This window comes from Halichoerus grypus, chromosome 7 (assembly GCF_964656455.1).
Source record: "Halichoerus grypus chromosome 7, mHalGry1.hap1.1, whole genome shotgun sequence".
Lineage (NCBI taxonomy): Eukaryota > Metazoa > Chordata > Mammalia > Carnivora > Phocidae > Halichoerus > Halichoerus grypus.
The window spans coordinates 19,048,471-19,071,097 of record NC_135718.1 but is presented as its reverse complement, the minus strand read 5'-3'; the positions used below and the strand labels follow the sequence as shown (position 1 = coordinate 19,071,097).

The 22,627-nt window shown below is 34.8% G+C and overlaps 1 protein-coding gene across 3 annotated transcripts in view; it reads left to right on the top strand.

Annotated features, from left to right (window-relative positions):
- SHOC2 (SHOC2 leucine rich repeat scaffold protein) overlaps window positions 1–22,627 on the top strand; it is a 93,606-nt gene that overhangs the window by 37,674 nt on the left and 33,305 nt on the right. For all 3 annotated transcript variants that reach the window (XM_036098907.2, XM_078077122.1, XM_036098897.2), the window contains exon 2: window positions 5,548–6,492. In XM_036098907.2, coding sequence (XP_035954800.1) covers window positions 5,790–6,492 — 703 coding nt within the window. In that variant the 5' untranslated portion in view covers window positions 5,548–5,789. The remainder of the gene's footprint in view (window positions 1–5,547; window positions 6,493–22,627) is intronic.

Here is a 22,627-nt window from a genome sequence, read left to right as displayed (position 1 = left end):
CTTGATCCCAAGACCCTGAGATCATGACCTGAGTTGAAACCAAGAGTTGGATGCTCAACTGACTGAGCCACCCAGGCACTCTGAAAACTTGTACAGATTCTTATAACCACCACACAAAGTACACAACTGTTTCATCAGTTCAAAGAAACTCGCACATGCTACCCCTTTATAGTCATACTCTCACCCAATCCTAAGCCATAGCAACCACTGATTTGCTCTCCATAAGTATAATTTTGTCATTTAAAAATACTATATGGACAGAATCATACAGAATCACACATATTAACTTTTTGATACTTTTTCACTCAGCATAGTGCCCTTGAGATCCATCCCAGTTTTTGTGTGCAAGGATAGTTTGTTCCTTTTCCTTTTTATTGTTGAACAGTATTCTATTGTGTGGATGTACCACAGTTTATCAGTTCACCCAATAAAAGGCATTGGGGTAACTGTTTCCACTTCTGGGGCATTACAAATAAAGCTGCTATGAATGTTTGTATATATATTTTTGTGTCAACCTAAGTTTTCACTTCTCTAGGATAAACACCTATGGGTATAATTTCTGGGTTGTATGTTTATGAGAAATTGCCAAATTTTTTTCCAGAGTGGCTATACCAATATACATTCTCATCAGCAATGAGTGATTGATCCAGTTTCTCCACATTTTCACCAGCACTTGGTATCATCCATATTTTTTATTTTAGCTCTTCTAACAGACATGCAGTTATATTTGCATTTCCCTAACGACTAATGATATTGAACATCTTTACGTGTATGTCTTTAGTGGAGTGTCACTACAAGTCTTTCACCTCTTTTCTAATTGGATTGATTGTTTTCTTACTATTTAAAGGACTCCTTTATATATTTCGGATACATTTTCTCCCAGACTGTAGCTTCTTTTCATTGTCTTCATAGTCCTTTGACTAGAGAGAGAGAACTTTTCTTGGACCTTTTTTTTGGTAGGTACTTACTGGTGTTTTTGGATTATGCGCTTCTCTACTGCCAGGCCGGGATATGTAGGAAACAAGAACAACAACAACAAAAAAAGAACTCACCAGCAGGTTATCTCTCCTTCAGCCAGAGTCCCTAGCCACTGTACCTTCTTTTCTCTACCTTTCAGAATCTTCTGCTAGTTGCTTTATGTATTTTGTCCAGGGTTTTAGGTTATAATTAATGGGAGGAACAGGGTAAAATGGGCTTATTCCATCTTGTTTGGAACCAGAAGTCCTGTTCATTATAATTCAAGATCCAATATTGTACAGCTTTCACATTCACATTTAAGGTAAGACTAAGGAAGATATTTAGTGTATGTGGCCTATTGATGTGTTTTTTAAAAATAATTGTTACATGTGATGATTATCATTGTAGTCTATACCAAGAATAGATTTTGTTAGGCTAGTGCTTTCTCACTTCCATCTCCCCTCCAGTCCTCCTTCCCCTAGATTTTAGGAAATTGTAGCTATTTTAGAAATAGCTAAAAGTAATGTTGAGTGTATTATAAGAACAAGGACATTTTTTTTTTACTTCTTACATCCAGTTTGCATACAAGATACAGTTCCTGAAAGGAATGATTTGAAATACGAAACAGCGACCTGGAAAACTGTCACTGGAGGGCCAAATTCAGTATGTGGCCTCTTTTGGTAAACTTTTATTGAAACACAGCCTCATGTAGTCATTTACAACTGTCTAGCTGTTTTCATGCTAAAGTGATGGAATTGAGCACCTGTAACAGAACTTCTGGCCCACAAAGCATTTAATATATGGCCCTTTACAGGAAAAGTATGCTGACCCCTGGCTTAAAAGGTATTGAGGCCTAAAGTATTATAATCAGCATCCTCATGCAATTATGATTTGGATAGCTGTCTTTGAAATACAGCATGGTATAGTGGAAAGAACATATATGGGCTTAGAGTCAGTTAGACCTGGTTTTGAATTTTTCCTTACTTACCAGGTATCTGACTATAGTGCCTCAATTTTCTTGTCTATAAATTGGAAATAGAGGAACTCTTCTACTTAAGAATTTGAAGTTGAGAGTTTTCATAATTTAGAACATAACTAAGTACCTGAGAAAAAATTTTATCAACTAAGACTTCTGTCAACAGATAGAATTGGTAATATTTTGTATCATTTTTGGACAAATGATAAAATGGACTCAAGAAACCAAGTGGAGACACTTTTAATATCTTTCTTGATGTGGTTGTGAAAATTTGAAATAAGATAAAAGTTCATGTCAAGTGCTCTATGTATGGTAGTTATTAGGTGGTAGGGAATAGAGGAATCTTTGGGAGTGATGAAGATCCCAATATAAAAACACCATTGCTAGCCTCAGCTTAGTAATTGGTGCAATTTTACGCTTTTTCACTAGATTTTAAGCATTTTTAGAATGGGTACTGTCACTTTCTATTACATAACTGGGTGCAAGAGTCAAATTTTGTGCAAATATAACCGTCTCCCACAATGTTATAAAGGGATTTTTTAAAAAATCTGTTGAATAGTTTATTTCCAAGAAACATGAAAGATTACTCCCAATCCTATTTTTCTTGTCCAGAAAAGTTTAGTGGTGTCACCTGATTCAGATCTGGATTAGACCCAGAACTTAATTTGAGACTGTCAAGTCATTTGTTAGTTATCTTAGACAACATATATTTTTACTGGATGTGAAAATTTTTTAGTTAATAGTCAAGCCCAATTAGTTAGTTAATTCCTTTCAGTATGGTGATGTCAAAGTCCAAATTCAGTTCTCTGTAACTAGTTATATTTTTATGAACAGTACCTGAACTGTATACCAATAAATCTCATTAGGTATAAGAATTATAGGATGAGTATGTGGGGTCAGTTCAAATCCATCACTCTTGCAGGGAAACTGTCAAATAGTTCAAGTATCTCTAGAATGAGCTTCAAATATATTATGGTATTTATATATTATGGGAAGTCTCTTTTCAAACTTCAGTGGAAACTAAATTATTAATAACTTGTTTTGTCATTAATACAATTTCTTCCCTGACCCACTCCTTTATCCTCAATTTTCATTTTTATTTTATTTTTTTATGGAACCATTTTTAACATAGTAGTATCATGTATATAACATACAAATATTTATGTAGTTCTTGGGTTTTCATTTTATTTTTTTTAAGTAATCTCTACACCCATTGTGGGGCTTGAACTCACTGGCCACCCCCTCAGTTTTCATTTTTAGAATAATATTTAAGAAATACAATAGTAAATATACCAGTGTTCAGATGTTCAGTGTTAAGATTTGGTTATATCCTGTATTTCCAAACTTGATAAGCATTTGCTGAGACATTTCTTATTAAAACAGATGTTTCCTAGATTCCTCTTCCTAAAGATTCCAGTTCAGTGGTTTAGGGTAGAGCCTGGGAATTTATCTTTTTTAAACCAGTATCCCAAGTTTATTTTATTTTTTTATTAGGGAAGTTTGGGAAACCTCAGAATAGGAGATCAAGGATTCCATCTTTAAAAATGCCAATTGTGTGTTTAGAAAAGTGTTATTTTTAACTCATAAAAATGCTTTTAGATCTAATTATTAAGCAGAAGCATTTAGTTTTAGCATTTAGCATTTAGCAAAACTTTAGTTTTGCTAGTATACTTCATGAGAGGCTAGATTTGTTCTTTAATATGTAACATCTTTTTTATACCATCTTTTTTATACCATCTGCATCTCGCTTGAGATTTAGTACATACATATCTTGCTAAATAGAAATTTGATTTTCAGAAACTTGGCATAATGACATTTCTTACATACAAATTGATAAGCAATGTCTGTATTCTGTCATCTGTGTATATATACTCCCATTATTCACTGTTGTATCATTTTAATAAATGTGCTTTCATTTTGGCTCATCAGCATTGCTTTCTCAATCAGTATCTCTGAAGGTTTTCTTAGTCTTTCTCCATTGTAGATCAAAATAATTGTTTTCTTTTTGAAGGGGTGGTGAGTAGTGGGGAGATAATAACTTTTCTGATGCGCTAGCAAAAATCATCATGTTTATTTAACTGTGGAATCTTATAGGCTGATAAAGTTCAAACTCTAGTCTGGAATTTACAGATCATTAATCTTCTACCCAGCTCCTATTATTACTGCACCCCTGAGACTTTGCTTCATCAAAGTTCCACCTTTTCACTTTCCTGTGGCAAACTAAGATCATTCTGTATTCTTGGCCTAAGTTACCCTTTCATTGTATCTGCCTGGACTGATTTGCCACCTTGTCTTTACTTGCTTGTACTTCTGTACACAACCTTTCTCAGACATTTTGACTGATGTCAGTTTTCTCAGAAGAGCAATAGCGTATATCATTGTCTGAGGATTTACTATACTATTTTATGTTGTTATATGTGAGTGTTTTGGCTATCTCATTAAACTGTAACCTTGTATAAGGGTAGGGCTCACATCCTCTGTATAGAAATTCTTAGCAGGATCCTGTGCACTTAGACTATCAAATACTTTTGGTGGTTTCATAAAATTTTAACTTTTTTTAACCCCTTAAGCTAATCAGGTAGGATGTTAATCATTTTGTCTTTAATCTTTAAGCCCTACTACCATATAAAGATCAATTACTTATAAAATTAATAACAGAGTCACAAGATACAAATTATATTTTAAATTTCAAAATGCTTAGGGAGGACTGACTCCTTCACAAAGATTTTACTCATCTTTTCAGCCTTTGTAATTCCTTTTGGTCAGTCATTTTACCAGTGAACTTTTTCTACTTTTTAGAACCCTTAAGAATTCTTATCACCATTCAGTTTCTAGTTCATAGACATAACTGGAGATTGCTCTTTGTTACTGTTTCCCAAGGTGGTCCCTAGATCTACCTGCATCGGAATCACCTAGAATGCTTATTAAAGTACAGATTCTTAATGTCCTTTTCCCTAAACTATTTGCTGTGCTCCGTACGTATTTCACTTTGCCATTTTGTTCTTTTGTGAGACTGTTCTTGATTCTATCATTATAGCCTTTGAAATCCTTTCTGTTACCTAAAGCTGTCAGGCAGTTAGTTGCAGATAGAGCAGTTTTAGTGTAGTGGTTAGGAACACAGGCTGTGGATATATACATTGGAATCTCAACTCTCTTGCTTTTCCAAGATCACAGGACTAGTTACTTAAAAGTATTTCTGTGCCTTGGTGTCCCTATTTTAAAATAGGGACAACAGTTGATCTCTTGGGCTGTTATGTGTATTAAATTAATATTTGTAAATTTCTTACAGTAGTGCTTGTACATAGAAAGCACTCAAACATTAGCTGCTATTATGATTTCTCCCACTTTTTAGTTTTTACAAACTTAGAGTAACTTGTATGCTTACCTTACCTCTTCTTGTTAGATTGTAAAGTTCTTGAAGCTAGGGGCCTGCCTTATCAATTTTTATAGTTTTTCAATGAATTTTGCGTAGTAGAAAGTGTTCAGTAAATATTTACTGCATCAAATCATAGAAGCATGGCCAAAGTTTCAGTAAGATTGTTTTTCAGAGCCCATTTCCTTAATATAAATTATAATCTAAAGTAATTTAATATTCTTTTTGTATTGTATTTCAGGAATTCTAATGAATCATTGACCAGCACCATTTTACCCGTTGGAACAAGTTATCAGAAATGGGCATAGTGCTTTTAGATCCAACATGTAACAGATGGCCATTACTCCATGGTGATTACTTCTTCAAGCCAACACCTTTTTTGATTGTGTAGGATCTTTGTCTCTTCATCTTTGAATTCCATTTACTGTTGTTGGCAAATAAAACGAAGGAGTTCATGTAGTTTTTGCCCAAGCTTGAGTCATCATGAGTAGTAGTTTAGGAAAAGAAAAAGACTCTAAAGAGAAAGATCCCAAAGTGCCATCAGCCAAGGAAAGAGAAAAAGAGGCAAAAGCCTCTGGAGGTTTTGGGAAAGAGAGCAAAGAAAAAGAACCTAAGACCAAAGGGAAAGATGCCAAAGATGGAAAGAAGGACTCCAGTGCTGCCCAACCGGGGGTGGCTTTTTCAGTTGACAATACGATCAAACGGCCAAATCCAGCACCTGGGACTAGAAAAAAATCTAGCAATGCAGAGGTGATTAAAGAGCTCAACAAATGCCGGGAAGAGAATTCAATGCGTTTGGACTTATCCAAGAGATCTATACACATATTGCCATCATCAATCAAAGAGTTGACTCAATTAACAGAACTTTATTTATATAGCAACAAATTGCAGTCCCTCCCAGCAGAGGTGGGCTGTCTAGTAAATCTCATGACACTGGCTCTAAATGAAAACTCACTTACCAGTTTGCCTGACTCTCTTGATAACTTGAAGAAGCTGCGGATGCTTGATTTACGGCATAATAAACTGAGAGAAATTCCTTCAGTGGTGTATAGACTAGATTCTCTCACCACTCTTTACCTTCGCTTTAATCGTATAACTACTGTGGAAAAGGACATCAAAAATCTGTCAAAACTCAGCATGCTTAGCATTCGAGAGAACAAAATCAAACAACTACCTGCTGAAATTGGTAAGAGACCTTGGGTTACTACTATTTGTAGTATTATGCCAGATAATTATGTCAAGTGCTTTTCCATATCAGAAAATATCTGATACTTGCGTAAAAACAGCTGGTTTCTACATTTCATCTTCTTTATGTTTTACTTTAATTATTTAATTTTAGCAATTTTAGTGTATGGTTTGAGTTTATGTTATAAACTTAAGAAAGTGAGTTAGAATATAGATGTAGCTGGGCCTGTTTCACATAAACCTATTCTGCTTTCATTTTCACTGGAGAAAAGGTGAATTTGTAGCAATAAAAAAATGTTTCCCGAATTTTTAACTTGTTACCACCTATTTTAAAAATACTTAAAAAGTATAGTAGATTCATTAAGGCTACATTTTCCAGTTCTTTCACTTTTCCTTCTTTATCTGAAAAATGTGTAAATTCACATGACTCTCCTACATAATTTACTACAAAAGATTGGCATATCAGAGCCTTGTTAAAAAAAAAAAGCAAAAGAATGGTAGTTTTATAAAAAACAGGAAATATATATATGTGTAAACAACTCAGTAAAAATATTTTTATATTTTAATTAGGGAATACAGTAAACCTTGACTTACCAGTTTTGAGAAATTGATAAAGGTATTTGTGGGCTCGTTTTATAACATATAAAAAAATTGGCATAAAAGTTAATTATGTAACTTTTTAAGGAAGGTTTTCTTATGAAAGGCAGATATATTCTGAATAAAATAGGTGATTTAAAAATATTGTTGCTTGAGCATTGGTCTTATAGTGGGTGACAAAGGAAACTCGAGGAACTGCAGCTTTGTAGAGAGATAATATTCTGTAGGTGTGTTTAAAAATTTATTTAGCTTTGAAAAAGATACAGTTTAAGTTTTAGGTATGGTGTTTTTCTACATTTAACTCTCACCAGACACAAAATCTTAATTTAGTTTTGGTTTCATTAAATGTGTTTAGATAATCCATGATAGATTTTCCCAAACTGTAGTTTGAAAGTATGTCACTTATGAGATACTAAAATATCCTCAGAAATCTGAATGGAAATACTCCTTTTCATGTCTTCATATAGAAATGTGGTTGTTGATTGACTTTTGATTTCATACCAGATTCAGTTAAAATTTCACCAGTATATATGGTTCATTCTGAAATAGAATTACTAAAGAGAAATGCTAAATTTTTATATAGAAATATCAAAATATCACATGTTATTTCCTGTTTTTGTTGTTATTATTTTGTGCATGTGTTATCCTCCGTCTGAAAAAGTTGGCTTTAATTCATGAGAGTCCTATTTAGGATGTCTTTCCGTAGAGATGTTATCAAATTACCTAGGAATTAAGAACGTACATTTCTTATGTAAGAAATTATAGGATTCTTGGGGTGCCTGGGTGGCCTAGTTGGTTAAGCGATTGCCTTTGGCTCAGGTCGTGATCCTGGAGTCCCAGGATCGAGTCCCACGTCAGGCTTCATGCTCAGCGGAGAGTCTTCTTCTCCCTCTGACCCTTCCCTCTCTCATGCTCTCTTTCTCTCTCTCTCAAATAAATAAATAAAATCTTAAAAAAAAAAAAAAACTATAGGATTTTATTATTTTTTAAAAAAATATATATTTATTTATTTATTGAGAGAGAGAGAGAGAGAGCACGAGAGTGGGGAGGATCAGAGAGAGAAGTAGACTGCCCACTGAGCAGGGAGCCCCATGCAGGACTCGATCCTGGCATTCCAGGATCATGACCTGAGCTGAAGGCAGTTGCTGAACCGATTGAGCCACCCAGGCGCCCTGAAATTACAGGATTTTAAATTTACTTCAGTTTGTTCATAGCATATAGATACAGCATTTTTACTAAAGTGAATGTATTTTTAAAAATTGGCAAATTTTAATTAAATGGTTGTGTCTGCCTAATCTTTTGACCTTTATTCCTAAGTTTGTAATTTTAAAAATAACCTTTGGATTTGTTTGAGTACCCTCCCACAATTAGTGGCATTATTAAAGTTTGTGTTCTTGTAATTTTTGTATTTCTGTAAAAATAGTAACTTCATAAATGTTATTTTATTCCAAGCAGGGCATCAGGTAGACAATAAACTGATTTTAAAGATAAAAGTATTTCTTAAAAGGGGTTAAGATTTCTAAGGTTTAACTTAGATGCATGGATTTGGGGCAAACATTGCAGAAGTCTGCGTTATCTTTTCCTTAAAAAGAACAAGAAAATGTCCAGTGAAGCGACATAATCATAATAATAAAATAGCTGTTGTTTGAGCACAGTATGTCATGGTATACTTTGCATATTTTATCTCATTAAGTTTTTACAGTAACCTAAGGAAATAGACACTTCTTCCTCTATTGTATTGATGTAGGAACTGAAAATGTAGAAAGATTAGATAATTTACTAAAAGTCATGCAGCTAAGGGGGGGCGCCTTGGTGGCCCAGTCGTTTAAGTGTTGGCCCTTGGCTCAGGTCACAATCCCAGGGTCCCAGGATTGAGCCCCACATCAGGCTCCCTGTTCAGTGGAGAGCCTGCTTCTGTCTCTGCCCCTCCCTCCTGCTCTGTGCTCTCTCTCTCTCTCAAAAAATAAAATCTTAAAAAAAAAAAAGTCATGCAGCTAGGAAGTTGAGAGTCAGGATTTTAACCTAGGTCTTAACTATACTACCCCAACTAGTCTAGAAGAGTGGATCCCACTCTCAGAGTTTATGACTTATACTCTGGCAGGTTCAGGGGATCTGTACTTCTCAAAGAATAAGCTTGGTTATTCTGTCTGTAGCTGCAATTAAAAGCCATTGCTTTAGTTTTTTTTTTTTTTTTTTGGTGTTTTTTGAGGGAGGAGGATGTTAGCTTAATGAAGATATAATTCACATACCATACAGTTCATACATTTAAAGTGTACAGTTAAGGGGCGTCTGGGTGGCTCAGTCGTTAAGCGTCTGCCTTCGGCTCAGGTCATGATCCCAGGGTTCTGGGATCAAGCCCCACATCGGGCTCCCTGCTCAGCGGGAAGCCTGCTTCTCCCTCTCCCACTCCCCCTGCTTGTGTTCCCTCTATCGCTGTGTCTCTGTCAAATAAATAAATAAATCTTTAAAAAAAAATAAAGTGTACAGGTCAGTGGGTTTCAGCATATTCAGAGTTGTGCAACCATCACAAACAATCTTAGAACATTTTTATCCCTCTAAAAAGAAACTCTGTACCCTTTAGCAGTTACCCTTCTCTGTTTTCTTGAAACCCCTTAGCCCTAGGCAGACACTAGTTTACTTTGTTCCTATAGATTCGCCTCTTCTGGACATTTCATATAAATGGAATACTACAATATGTGGTCTTTGGTGACTGGCTTCTTTCACTTAGCATGTTTTCCAAAATTCCTCCAGGTTGTAGTATATATCAGTACTTCATTCTTTCTTATTGCTGAATGATACTCCATTCTATGAATATACCACATTTTATTTGCCCATTCATCAGTTGAACATTTGGGTTGTTTCCATTTCCTGGCTGTTGCAAATAAAATTACTCTGAACACTTGTATCCGAGTTTTTGTGGACATTTGTTTTCATTTCTCTTGGGTTATATACCTAAACATGGAATTACTGAGTCATATGGTAACTCTATGTTTAACCTTTTGAGGAACTTCTAGACTGGTTTCCTAAGTGGCTGCACTTTTTTATGTTCCCACCACGGTGTATGAGGGTTCTGGTTTCTCTACATCCTCAACATCCTTGCTATTGTCTTTTTCATTATAGCTATTCCATGAGTAAGAAGTGGTATTATGTGGTTTCGATTTGTAGTGTTTTGATGACTATAGATTTGTTTTTAATTTTTGAAAGCTATCTTTTATTATAAAGGAAAGACAAATAGTTATTTTCTGTGATGCAGATCTTGCTTTACTGCTTTTTTTAACCATCTGAGCCACCCAGGCGCCCTACTGCTTTTTTTAAAAAAGATTTTATTTATTTGAGAGAGAGTACATAAGCAGGGGGAAGGGCGGAGGGAGAGGGAGAAGCAGACTCCCCACTGAGCAGGGAGCCCGATGTGGGGCTCAATCCCAGGACCCTGGGATCATGACCTGAGCCGAAGGCAGATGCTTAACCAACTGAGCCATCCAGGTGCCCCGCTTTACTGCTTTTTTAATTACAGAAAATAAAATCCTGAGCCCTTTGAGAATGTTTACAAATTAAGACCCATGGGCAATGGTCACGTAAAATGGAAATTTGACATTTTTTACAGTGTTCTATACCTTTTTTTTTTTTTGAGGGGGGAGGGGCAGAAGGAGAGCGAGAAAGAGGATCTTTTGTGTGTGTGTGTGTGTGTGTGTAAGTAAGCTGTTTTAATTAAATTATCCATAGCATTTTTTCCCTGGTATTTTGTTTTTGTTTTTGTTTTTTAACATATAATGCATTATTTGTTTCAGGGGTACCGGTCTAGGATTCATCAGTCTTACACAATTCACAGCACTCACCATAGTACATACCCTCCCCAATGTCCATCACCCAGTCACCCCATCCCTCCCACCCTGCTGCATTCCAGCAACCCTCAGTTTGTTTTCCTTGATTAAGAGTGTCTTATGGTTTGTTTCCCACTCTGGTTTCGTCTTGTTTCATTTTTCCCTCCCTTCCCCTATGATCCTCTGTCTTGTTTCTCAGATTCCTCATATCAGTGAGATCATGTGATACTTGTCTTTATCTGATTGACTTATTTCGCTTAGCATAATACCCTCTAGTTCCATCCATGTTGTTGCAAATGGCAAGATTTCATTTTTTTGATGGTTGCATAATATTCCATTGTATGTATATATGTGTATATGTGTGTGTGTGTATATGTATATACACACACACACACCACATTTTCTTTATCCATTCATCTGTTGATGGACATCTAGGCTCTTTCCATAGTTTGGCTATTGTGGACATTGCTGCTATAAACATTGGGGTGCATGTGCCCCTTCGGATCACTACTTTTTTATCTTTGGGGTAAATACCCAGTAGTGCAATTGCTGGGTTGTAGGGTAACTCTATGAGAAAGAGGATCTTAAGCATGGGTCTCGATCTCACAACCCTGAGCCGAAATCAAGAGTCGGATGCTTAATCGACTGAGCCCCCGAGGCTCCCCAAAAGTGTTACATACCTTTACTGTAGTTTGACTTACTGCAGCAACCCATAACAGGAATTTACAATTCAAAATATATGCTAATTATCATTTTGTTAAACTTCTCTCTGTATATATTAGATTTGCATTATTATAGATATATATTAGATTTATATTATGCATATTAAATGCTTATTTTCTTGTCATATGGGTACACCACTTTCAGTCATGCCATCTAGCAATATATTTGGAGGAATATGAAAAATTATAAGTTCTTGAAATACAGCCTACTGTTTAGTTTAAATAATATATTTGGAATTTAGCCATTACACAAGCTGCGTTGCTTTCTAGGGAACTATATTAAAATCAGAACATCTATCTGTTTCAGCATTAATGGCATCTTTATTAATGCTGTGTGATTTCATACCAGTGGTACATATTCACATGGGTGAACACTGGCAGAAAACAGTAAAAGAATACTAAACAGACAGTAAATGTAACCATATGAGGAGCCAGAGATAATACACCAGAATAGCCAAGAAAACTTCATTTGGTTATATTCATTTACCTTTTTGTGTGATAAGGCATGGACACATAAAGTAAATGTCCTGTCTTTTGTGTTTAGTAGTAGGTGGAACTCCTAGTCATTGCTTTCTTTTACAGGTCAGTGTTCTATCCTTCCTCCCATACCTTCTTTTACCATTTTTTTTTTTTTTATTTGGTTCTTTTTTTAAGATTTTATTTATTTATTTGACAGAGAGAGACACAGCAAGAGAGGGAACACAAGCAGGGGAAGTGGGAGAGGGAGAAGCAGGCTCCCCGCTGAGCAGGGAGCCCGATGCGGGACTCGATCCCAGAACCCTGGGATCATGACCTGAGCTGAAGGCAGACGCTTAACGACTGAGCCACCCAGGAATCTTGAAAGGGACTCTTCATTGTACACAAATACTGGTTCTGTTGGGTTTTATGTTAAAGATATGCCTTTGTAAAATTTTTTTTTTGCCTGGGTGGATTAGAGTTAGGGCCATCAGGTAGTCAGTTTGAATAATTAGTTTAGGGAATTCTGGACAATGAAGTTTTAAAAGTGTTATTCTTCTAAGGAAGGAAATGGTTGCTCTTTGAAAAAACTCCATCTTTATCTCTTTCCAATATTCCTACAGTTTTCCTTCATTGAATTATGGGCTAGTTTATTATTTATTTATACACGAACCCTTTTTTATTCTTTATAAAAACAGCTAAGTTTATTCTTCCTACATTGTATAATCAATAAAATGCTACATCATTTATATATAATATACAATTTCATGTGAATTTGTCAAAATAACCCTTTTTGCTTATGAGAATGACCTGATACGTTAAAATATATGCTTTTTTGGGAACCCATATCATTTTTACCCATTTTAAAGAAACAACTCTTACAGCACTCATATCTATAAGAAATTAGAATCAGCAAAAATTTTTTACCCATTTGACACAGTAACAGTTACTGAAAACAGAATTCCTACTATACTGAAGTACTGCTGTGTTATATTCTGTAAGTTAAGTGATATAATCAACATAAAAATATATCATCAATATCTATACAGAAATACTAAGGACAGAACCAGCAATTTTTTAAAAGTTGAAGAACCTTAGAGATTTTAATTCCCTATTTAATTTTCTGTGAATTTTTGTAGATAATAAATGGTAGGTTTTCAATAAATGGGGCTTGAAGGGAATTTAATGAAGCCCAATACTATTACCCATTTTTCAGTATTACTCAAATTTTAACCCTTAGTCCCTAAAATTCTTGAAATTCTCCCAGGACTGCCAGGAGTGATAAAATTGCTTTCATGGTCCGGGTAACATTATTTAATGGATCTCACTTGAGTGTTTTGTACAAGTGCTAATGAGGAACTTAGTTTGGCAGGAAAAAGAAATCAGGAAAGGGAATTCATGGTTGTTAATAAATAACTCCTTTTGATTGGGACTCCTCAAGAGATTCTAGAGACTTGGAAATGAACTGTCAGTTTATTGTCATTAGATTATCAGGTGTTTCACTGAACAACAAAAACGTATACAAGTTGTTATTGCTAAAGGAGGCAATAAGAGAACAGAAAATAATACTTAAGCCATCTTAGAAGGGTTTGATAGGATCAGAGAGAGGATACAATTGACTTTTCACCCTGCTGAGGTATAGGGAATTGTGTTCTAATGACAGCAGGCTACCCATTCAAAGGAATATAGACACTCTTGTCCATGTTGCCTAGTTGGAGATGCCCTTGATTAGAAGAGCTACTGAAATCTTCTTTGCAATGAAAGGGAAAATTAAGCCTATAAGACAGATTTAAGTAATGTAATGTAGAAATTCTGATGTAAGTTCCTAAATCTGTTCAAGCTTGTGGTATTTCCAGCTTTTGTTAATTATGTGGTTTTACAAATTAGTAAGATTTGATGTGATTTTTTTATACAGCTAATCTCTGAATATTTGAAAATATTCCTGTAAGTTCAGGAACAAGAGTTGAAATTTTTTTAAAGATTTATTTGAGGGGGGGGAGGGGCAGAGGAAGAGGGGGGAAGACAGAATCTTAAGGCAGGTTCCATGCCCAACCCAACATGGAGCCCCACTTGGGGCTGTCTCATGACCCTGAGATCATGACCTGAGCCGAAACCAAGAGTTGGTTGCTTAACCAGCTGCACCACCCAGGCAGCCCAAAGATGCTTATATTTTAAAAACAATTATTGTTCCTAGGGGCACCTGGGTGGTGCAGTTGGTTAGGCGACGGACTCTTGGTTTCAGCTCAGATCATGATCTCAAGGTCATGAGATGCCCCAAGTTGGGCTCCATGCTGGGTGTGGAGCCTGCTTAAGAGTCTTTCTCTCCATCTGTCCTTCCCTCCCTCTAAAAAAAAATAAATAACATATAAAATAAAATATAAGCATCTTTGGTATGACTCAAAAGGGAAGGTCATATGACTTCACAGGGTAGGTCACAACTTATGAAACCTAATTGTTTACCAATATTTGAGTGCCTACTATATACATTTTAATAGGGTCTTTTTGTATTTTGCTAGATTTAATTTAATCCGTACTAAAATTTTGTTAAGGAATTTGTATCTATATTCATCATGGCTATTGATCTGTAATTCTTTCTCTCTCTCTTTTTTTTTTTTAAATAATGGTTTGCTGTAAGAGTAATGCTGGCTTCATATCAGAATGAGTTGGGAAGTGTTCCTCTTTTATGTTATAGAGAGTTTGTGTAGAATTAGTATTATTTCCTCAAATGTTTAGAAGAATTTATCAGTTATACAATCAGAGACAGATGTTTTCTTTGTAGGAAGGTTTTTAATTACTGATCTAATTTAATTTAGTTAATAGATACAAAGTTACCTGAGTTTTCTACTTTTCATTTGAATTTTGGTAGTTTGAATCTGTCAAAGCATTTGTCTATTTTGTATAATTTGTTGAATTTTTGGCATAAAGTTCATAATAGTTCTATATTATTCTTTTAATGTCATCAGTATAATTTGTAATCATGTCTCTCTTTCATGCCTCATATTGGTAATTTGGTCTTTCTTTGATCAGTCTGGCTAGAGATATATAAATTTTATTGGTCTTTTAAAAAAAACCCTGCTTTTGGTTTTATTTTTTTGTTCTGTTATCTTTGGGGTTTTTTTTTTTATCTTTTTTGTTTGTTTTCTGCTCCTTATTTAGCTTTTTCTTTAGATTTAATATGTTCTTCTTTGTGTACTTTATTAGATTAATTTCAGACCTTTCTTTTCATTATATAAGCATTTCATTATAAATCTCCCAAGTACTATATTAGCAGCAGCATGCAGATTTTGATGTTGTATTTTCATTATTGTCTAGTTTAAAATATTTTCTAAATATCTCTTATTCTCCTGTAACCCATGGATTATTTAGAAGTGAATTGTTCAATTTTCAAGCATTCAAGAGATGTTTTCCAATATTTTTGTTACTGATTTATAAAATATGGCCTGTCTTACCAAATGTTCTATATGCAGTTGAAAAGAATATGCATTGTGTTGGGTTTTTTGGAGCAAGGTCACATTAGTTGATATTATTCCTTCATTCTATACCACTATCAATTTTCTGTCCACTGTTTTTTCAATTAGTGAAAAAATAAGTGTTGAAGTAGCCAACCATACTAATAGATTTTTCTCCCACTAGTGCTATTAATTTTTGCTGCTTATATTTTGAAACTGTTATTACTTGTAGATATACCTAGGATTTTTTTTTTTTTTTTCCCAATGAGGTTACTTGTGTCATTAAGAAATATCTGTCTGTATTTCTGGTAACATTCCTGGTAATTTTTTTTTTTTTATGAATCCTATTTTATCTGATATTAATACAGCCACTCCAGGTTGCTTGTTAATTGGTACTTATATATCTTTTGCCATTCTTTTACCTTTTTGTGTCTTTACATTTAAAATGGTTTCTTACAGGGCGCCTGGGTGGCTCAGTTGGTTAAGCGACTGCCTTCGGCTCAGGTCATGATCCTGGAGTCCCTGGATCGAGTCCCGCATCGGGCTCCCTGCTCGGCGGGGAGTCTGCTTCTCCCTCTGACCCTCCCCCCTCTCATGTGCTCTCTCTGTCTCATTCTCTCTCTCTCAAATAAATAAATAAAATCTTTAAAAAAAAATAAAAAATAAAATGGTTTCTTACAGACAGCATATAGATCTTGTAATTCTGGCAGTTTTTAAAATTTTTTTAATTTAAATTTTAGGTAGTTAACATATAGTGCAATATTGGTTTCTGGAGTACAATTCAGTGATTCATCACTTACTTACAACACCCAGTGTTCATCATAACATATGCCCTTCCTAATTCCTATTCCCCATCTAGTCCATCCTGCACCCACCTCCCTCCGTCAACCCTCAGTTTGTTCTCTCTTGTTAAGAGGTTCTTATGGCTTGTTTCCCTCTCTCCTTTTTTTCTTTTCCCCCTTCCCATATGTTTATCTCTTTTCTTTCTTAAATTCCACATATGAGTGAGATCATATTAATCCTGGAAGTTTTTGTCTTACTTGAAGGGTTTAGACCATTTACATTTAATATAGTTTCCAACATGATTGCATTAAATCAACTATTTTCTATTTGTGCCATATGTTATTCTTTCTTCCCCCTCATTTCATGCCTTCTTTTAGATTGACTATTTTTATAAATTTCATTTTTCTCAGTTGTTGGCATATTAGTTATATATGTCTTTGTTACTTTGGTATCTGCTCTAGTATTTACAGTACATATCATAACAGTCTACATTCAAATTATATTATACCAATTCTCATATATCCTAAGAACATCACATAGAACACTTTTACTTCTTCCATCCTTTGTGCAATTATTGTCATGCCTTTTTATTCATATATTATAAATCCCATAATAATGCATTGCTATTATTCTTGTTTTAAATTTTATCCTTTTTAAGCTTTTCACTTTGAACAAATTTTAGATTTACAGAAAAGTTGTAAAACCAGTACACAGGGTTCTTATGTACTCCTTACTCAGCTTCCTCTGTTATTAACATTCTACATAACCATTACACAGTGATCAAAACCAAGAAATTTACATTGGTACAATACTATAAGCTACAAATTTTATTTAGATTTCACCAATTTTTCCACTAATGTCCTTTTTCTGTTCCAGAATCCTACATTACATTTAATAGTCATATGTCTGTAGTCTCCAACCTGTGGAAAGATTTTTGAAAGTCTTTCCCTTTCTTTCATGACATTGATACTTTTGAGGAGTACTGCTCAGGTATTATGTAATCACTCATTTTTTGTTTATGTTTATTTTCTCATGACTAGTTTGACATTATGTGTTTGGCAAGAATGCCACTGAGGTGATTATGGTGCTTTTCCCAGTGAATCATATCAAGAGATATATGATGTTGATATATCTCATTGCTGGTGATTTTGACCTTGGTTATGGTGATTTTTACTGTGCTGCTCTACTTTAAAGTTAGTAATTTTTTCTTCTTAATAATTAAGCTAAGGAGTGCTGGTTTTTAGTCTATGCCAATATCTTGTTTTTCCTTTATCTTTTGCTCCCTGATTTTGACATTCATTGGTGGATCTTGATCTTCCCTGAATCAATTATTACTGTATTCTAATGGTGATTTTTAAAAATTTCCCTCATTTCTTTTACATTAATTGATATTCTTCTATAATGAAAAGCTGTCCTTTCTCTCTCTCATATATTTATTTATTCCATTACTTAAATTATATCAGTCTGGACTCATTGTATTCTGTGGGTTCCAGTCCAGTATGATTTTTATTATTTTATTGCCCAGCTTGTTCCACCTTTAGTTATTGTGGACTCTTTTAGGTTGGTTCCTGTGCCTTTTGTCATGCCATCATCCTTCTTGGTTATCTTTTAAAGAGATTAAAAAATGCAAGAAAAACAAAAAAACCTCTTTCATAGTTACCTCCATGAATTTACCATTTCTAGTACTTTAATTCTTTGTGTAGATCTGAATTTCTACCGGTTTTCTTTTTTTCCAAAGAACTTCCTTTAATATATATTGTAGTGCAGGTATGCTCCTAATGAATTCTGCAGGCTTTTGTTTGTTTCAAAGCCACTTGCTTTTATTTTTGAAAGCTATTTTTCTTGGTATAGAATTCTAGTTTGACAGCTTTCCTTTTCTTTTTTCCCCCTTTTTTCTGTATTTTATACTTCTCTCTCCTATCTCTCTGGGTTTTATTTTTTCTGGCTTGCCTAGTTTTGAGCAGCAGTTTTGCTGATATTCTTTTCTTTGTTTCTGTGTTTTGGTCTTTTTCTCTGTATATTTAAAAAATGTTTTTCTTTCTCCCTGGTTTCCAGCAATTTGTTTACAATGTGCCTCTATTTGGTGTTTTTCATGTTGCTTCTGCTTGGAGTTTATGAGCTTCTTGGATCTGTGGGTTTGTGGTTTTCATCAAAGTTGGAAAGATTTAGGCCATTATTTCTTGAAATTTTCTTGATTTTTGGCGCCTTCTTTGCTTTTTTATTCTGTGGATTTCTAACTACATGTATAGTAGATCTCTTTTTGTTACCTTTCAGGTCATTGATAGTCTATTCATTTTTTGTGTGTGTTTTAGATTGTTTCTATTGCTATTTTTTATTGCTATATATAATTTCTTTTTCAGTGTCTAAATCTATTGTTAATCCATGCAAATGAAATTTTAATTTGAGATATATTTTTCTGAGATTTAGTCTTGATATATGGTCTTTATTTTTATAGTATGGCCCTTTTGGGATTTTGTTTTCTGACCTTTCTAACTTGGCAGGACTGAAATTCCAAAAACTTATCCACTACAGATGGCAGCTGTCAAAATCTCTGTTTGGTTCTTTTGCCTTCTAGCTGTTGTTTTTCCCCTGGGCTCCTTGCAGTCTTCTCTTCCATAGTTGTACTTTTGGAGTCAGTCAAAAATTTGAGGGGTATGTATATGCAGATTTTGGGACTCCACTCTTTGTGGTTTCCTTCTTTCCAGGATATCCAACTTTGAATTCCAGCCACTGTCATAGACCCTAGACCTTGTCCTCTGGCTTCTCAGCCCAGTAGGACTGTGGCTTTCTACTTGAGATTTATTTTCTGCTGCCAGATTTGTGAGTAACTTCATGGTAAAAAGCCTTAACAAATGTGGATCTTACTGAGTGTAATTTTTTTATATAACTTATCTGCTGTTCATAAGAAATTACTCTGAAACATAGCTCTGAAAAGAACACTCATTTACTACTGTCTTACAGTTTCTTTGTTCAGAATCAGGCATAGCTGGGGGGTGGGGGGATGGGTTAGCCTGGTGATGGGTATTAAAGCAGGCGCGTATTGAATGGAGCACTGGGTGTTATATGCAAACAATGAATCATGGAACACTACATCAAAAACTAATGATGTAATGTATGGTGATTAACATAATAAAATTAAAAAAAAAAGAATCAGGCATAGCTTAACTGGATCTTCTGATTCAGGGTTTCCTCCCAAGATCTCTCACTCAAGGTGGTAGCCAGGGCTGGGGTGTCATCTGAGGGCGTGTCTGGAAAAGGCTCCACATCTGAGCCCATATGATTGTTTTCAGGATTCAGTTGCTTGCAGGTTGTTGGACTAAGGGCTTCAGCTTCTTGCTGGCTGTTGGCTGGAAACTGTCCTCAGTTCTTTGCCACATGGATCTCTCCAGCATGGCAGCTTGCTTTATCAAAGGTGCAAGCTGAGAAGGCAATAGAAAGAGTGGTAGCAAGATAAGAGCACAGTCTTTTGTAACCTAGTCACAGATGTGACATCTCATCACTGTTATTATATTCTCTTCATTGGAAACATGTCACTGAGTTCAGTGCACACTCAAGGGAGGGTTAATTATGCAGTGTATACAATTATACATGGGACAGGGTCATTGGGGCCATCTTAAAAGTCTGCCTACCACAGTCCCCTTTTTGCAAGAGTTGAATTTGTTCTAGTTTCTGCTTTGAGTCTCTCTGCATGCTTTTGTATAGTGTTTTTAAAAGAATTTATCCAGGACTCCACAATTACCATTAGCCAGAAGACCAGTATTTGACTCTTTGGATATTAACCCCAACTCCCTCTTTGGGACAGAAATGTTCTGTCATGACAACATTTTCTTCAGAACTGTATATTATTTTTTCCCTAATTAACCAAAAATTGTTACCTATATATCTCACTGATATCTCATATTCAGCCTGATCAAAATATAACTCCTCACCAAACACTTTTCTTCCTTTTGGATTCTGTTTCTCTCTTTTAATTACATCATTATCTTCTCTGTCAACTCAGGTTCAAGATCTTGGAATCAGGATTTTTTTTTTCCCCTGTTCTAGATCATGTCAAAGTGTGGCCTAATTACCAGACAGGTTGCTGGCTGACCAGTTTTTTTTTGTCACGAGTTTGTCACAAGTTAACACAAATTGAAAGTAAGCATTTAGAATCTTGTACAACAATTTGACATTGCTGGAACATCCAAGAATGCGATTTTGTATTTTACAGAATACTGGTCCACAACCACCTGTGAAAAAAACAAAACCCCTTCATCATGTATAACTTACCACATTCCTATTGCTATTTCCATGTCTCTTAGTTGCTCGTGTAGTGGGCCTGTTCATTCAACTGCTTTTGATTATTCACTGTAGGCCCTCATATTATTTTATGCGAGCTAACTGCAATAGCTTCCTATTAGACTGCTTCCTAATTCTGCCTTCTCCAATCCATTCTTTCAAATCTATGAGAAAATAGACTTTTTAGAACAACATTCTGATTATCATGCTTGTTCAGAAACTTTAGATTGTACTTTATTACCAGATCTCTTTTCTTCTTTTCCTTTCTCCCCCTGCCATGTCCTGTGTTTCAGTTCACATATGCACATGGTTCCTCCTTGCTGCTCCATACGCTCTTACTTCCAACTATCTTTCCTTGCTTTACTTTTGTTTACAGCAGTTATCACTTTATTTCCTTATTTTCTGATGCTTCCTTCAGTGCATACTAGAATGTAAGCTCCTTGAGAATAGACTGGTTTGTTCACTGCTTAATTTCCAGTAGGTACACAAGAAATTTTTATTGAGTGATTAAGTGAATGAGACGGTCACCCTAAAGATAAAGAACTTTGACAATGAAAGACCTTGAAGATCTAAAAGAATGGCTTTTTAATGGTGAAATTTCATAAGCAGAGCCCTCTCTGGTTTCCATCAAATCACATGTTGTCTCCTACTAATTTTAAATTTCATGAGAACAGGTACTTAGTGTCTTGTAGTTTCTTTGTATCTTTCATGCTTAGCATTGTGCCTGGTAAAGAGAACATGAACGTAGGAATTTGTTTCAGACTGATTGAATTTAATGCTCTTAGAGTAATAGTTTATCTTCTGTTACGTTTTAGGGACATAGTATAGTCAAATGTTTGTATAATAATGTTCCTTTGTTACTGGTTAAACCCCACACATTTAGTTTGTCACTTATTTAATAAAATATTTGTTAAGCTACTCTGAACAAAACCACGTATAAAATATTTTTAACAATTACTAAAAGTCAAAGATCTTTTTAAATTAAGATGTGAAAAAAGTGGAAACTTAGAAAAGTTCCAAATAATCTCAGGAATTTGGTATTTAAATGCATTTTAATAACTTGCAATCTCCAAAAGGGGAAAATTTTTTTTCTCCTCCTAAAATCACTCTTCTGTTGTTTGGTGAACATTAGTTTTACATCTCAACTATCTGACTTCCAGATATCAGGCTTTACATATCAACTGTCTGACTATTCAGATACCATGTGTCCCACTTCTTTTTGCATGTGGAACACTAACTTTCTATATTACAAAATGAAAATGGGTTTAATATATGAGAGTAACCCTGGAGACTGTATTGCTCAGAGAAATAGCAGGAAGAATCCCAACAAGAGTCTAGACAGTTTCATCACCTTTGAGAAGGAATATGTCCAGCATGCTTCATTGTCTGGATATAGAGTTATGGCATGCTTAAAAAGTCTTGGATATAGTGTGCAACCTTTGCCTCCTCTAAAGACAAGGCAAAAGAAAAATTATTTTTCAAAATGGAATTAATTTAGACTTTAAAGAACTTCCATAGAGAAAAAAAAACACAACATTCTACTAAAATATGTTGAAGATTATTCATCTAACACAAATTTAAGAAATGGCTTTTTCTGTTTTTGTGCCATATTTTAGTTTAAGGCATGTCCAAAAGCAGGAGCTTGGGCCAGAGACTTTTTTTTTTTTTTTAACTTTTTACTGATATATCATAAATGTACGACTGAAGAATGTTTGCAAACTGTATAGTATCAGTATCCAAGTTAAAAAATTGAACATCAAGACCACCCAGGAGAGCCTTTTTCAGTCATTATTCCCGTCAAGAGTAAACTTAGTATACTGACTTCTACTAACAAATATTAATTTTCCTTGTTTTTATATAAATGGAACCATAACCTATGTATGTTTTTGTGTTTGAGTTCTTCCTCTTGGCATCATTATTCATCATAATTGGTGTATGTAGTTATAATTTATTCTCATTACCGCATAATATCTCATAGTGTGAATATGCCATAATTTATCCATTCTGTTGTTTGGTACTTTGTAATTTGG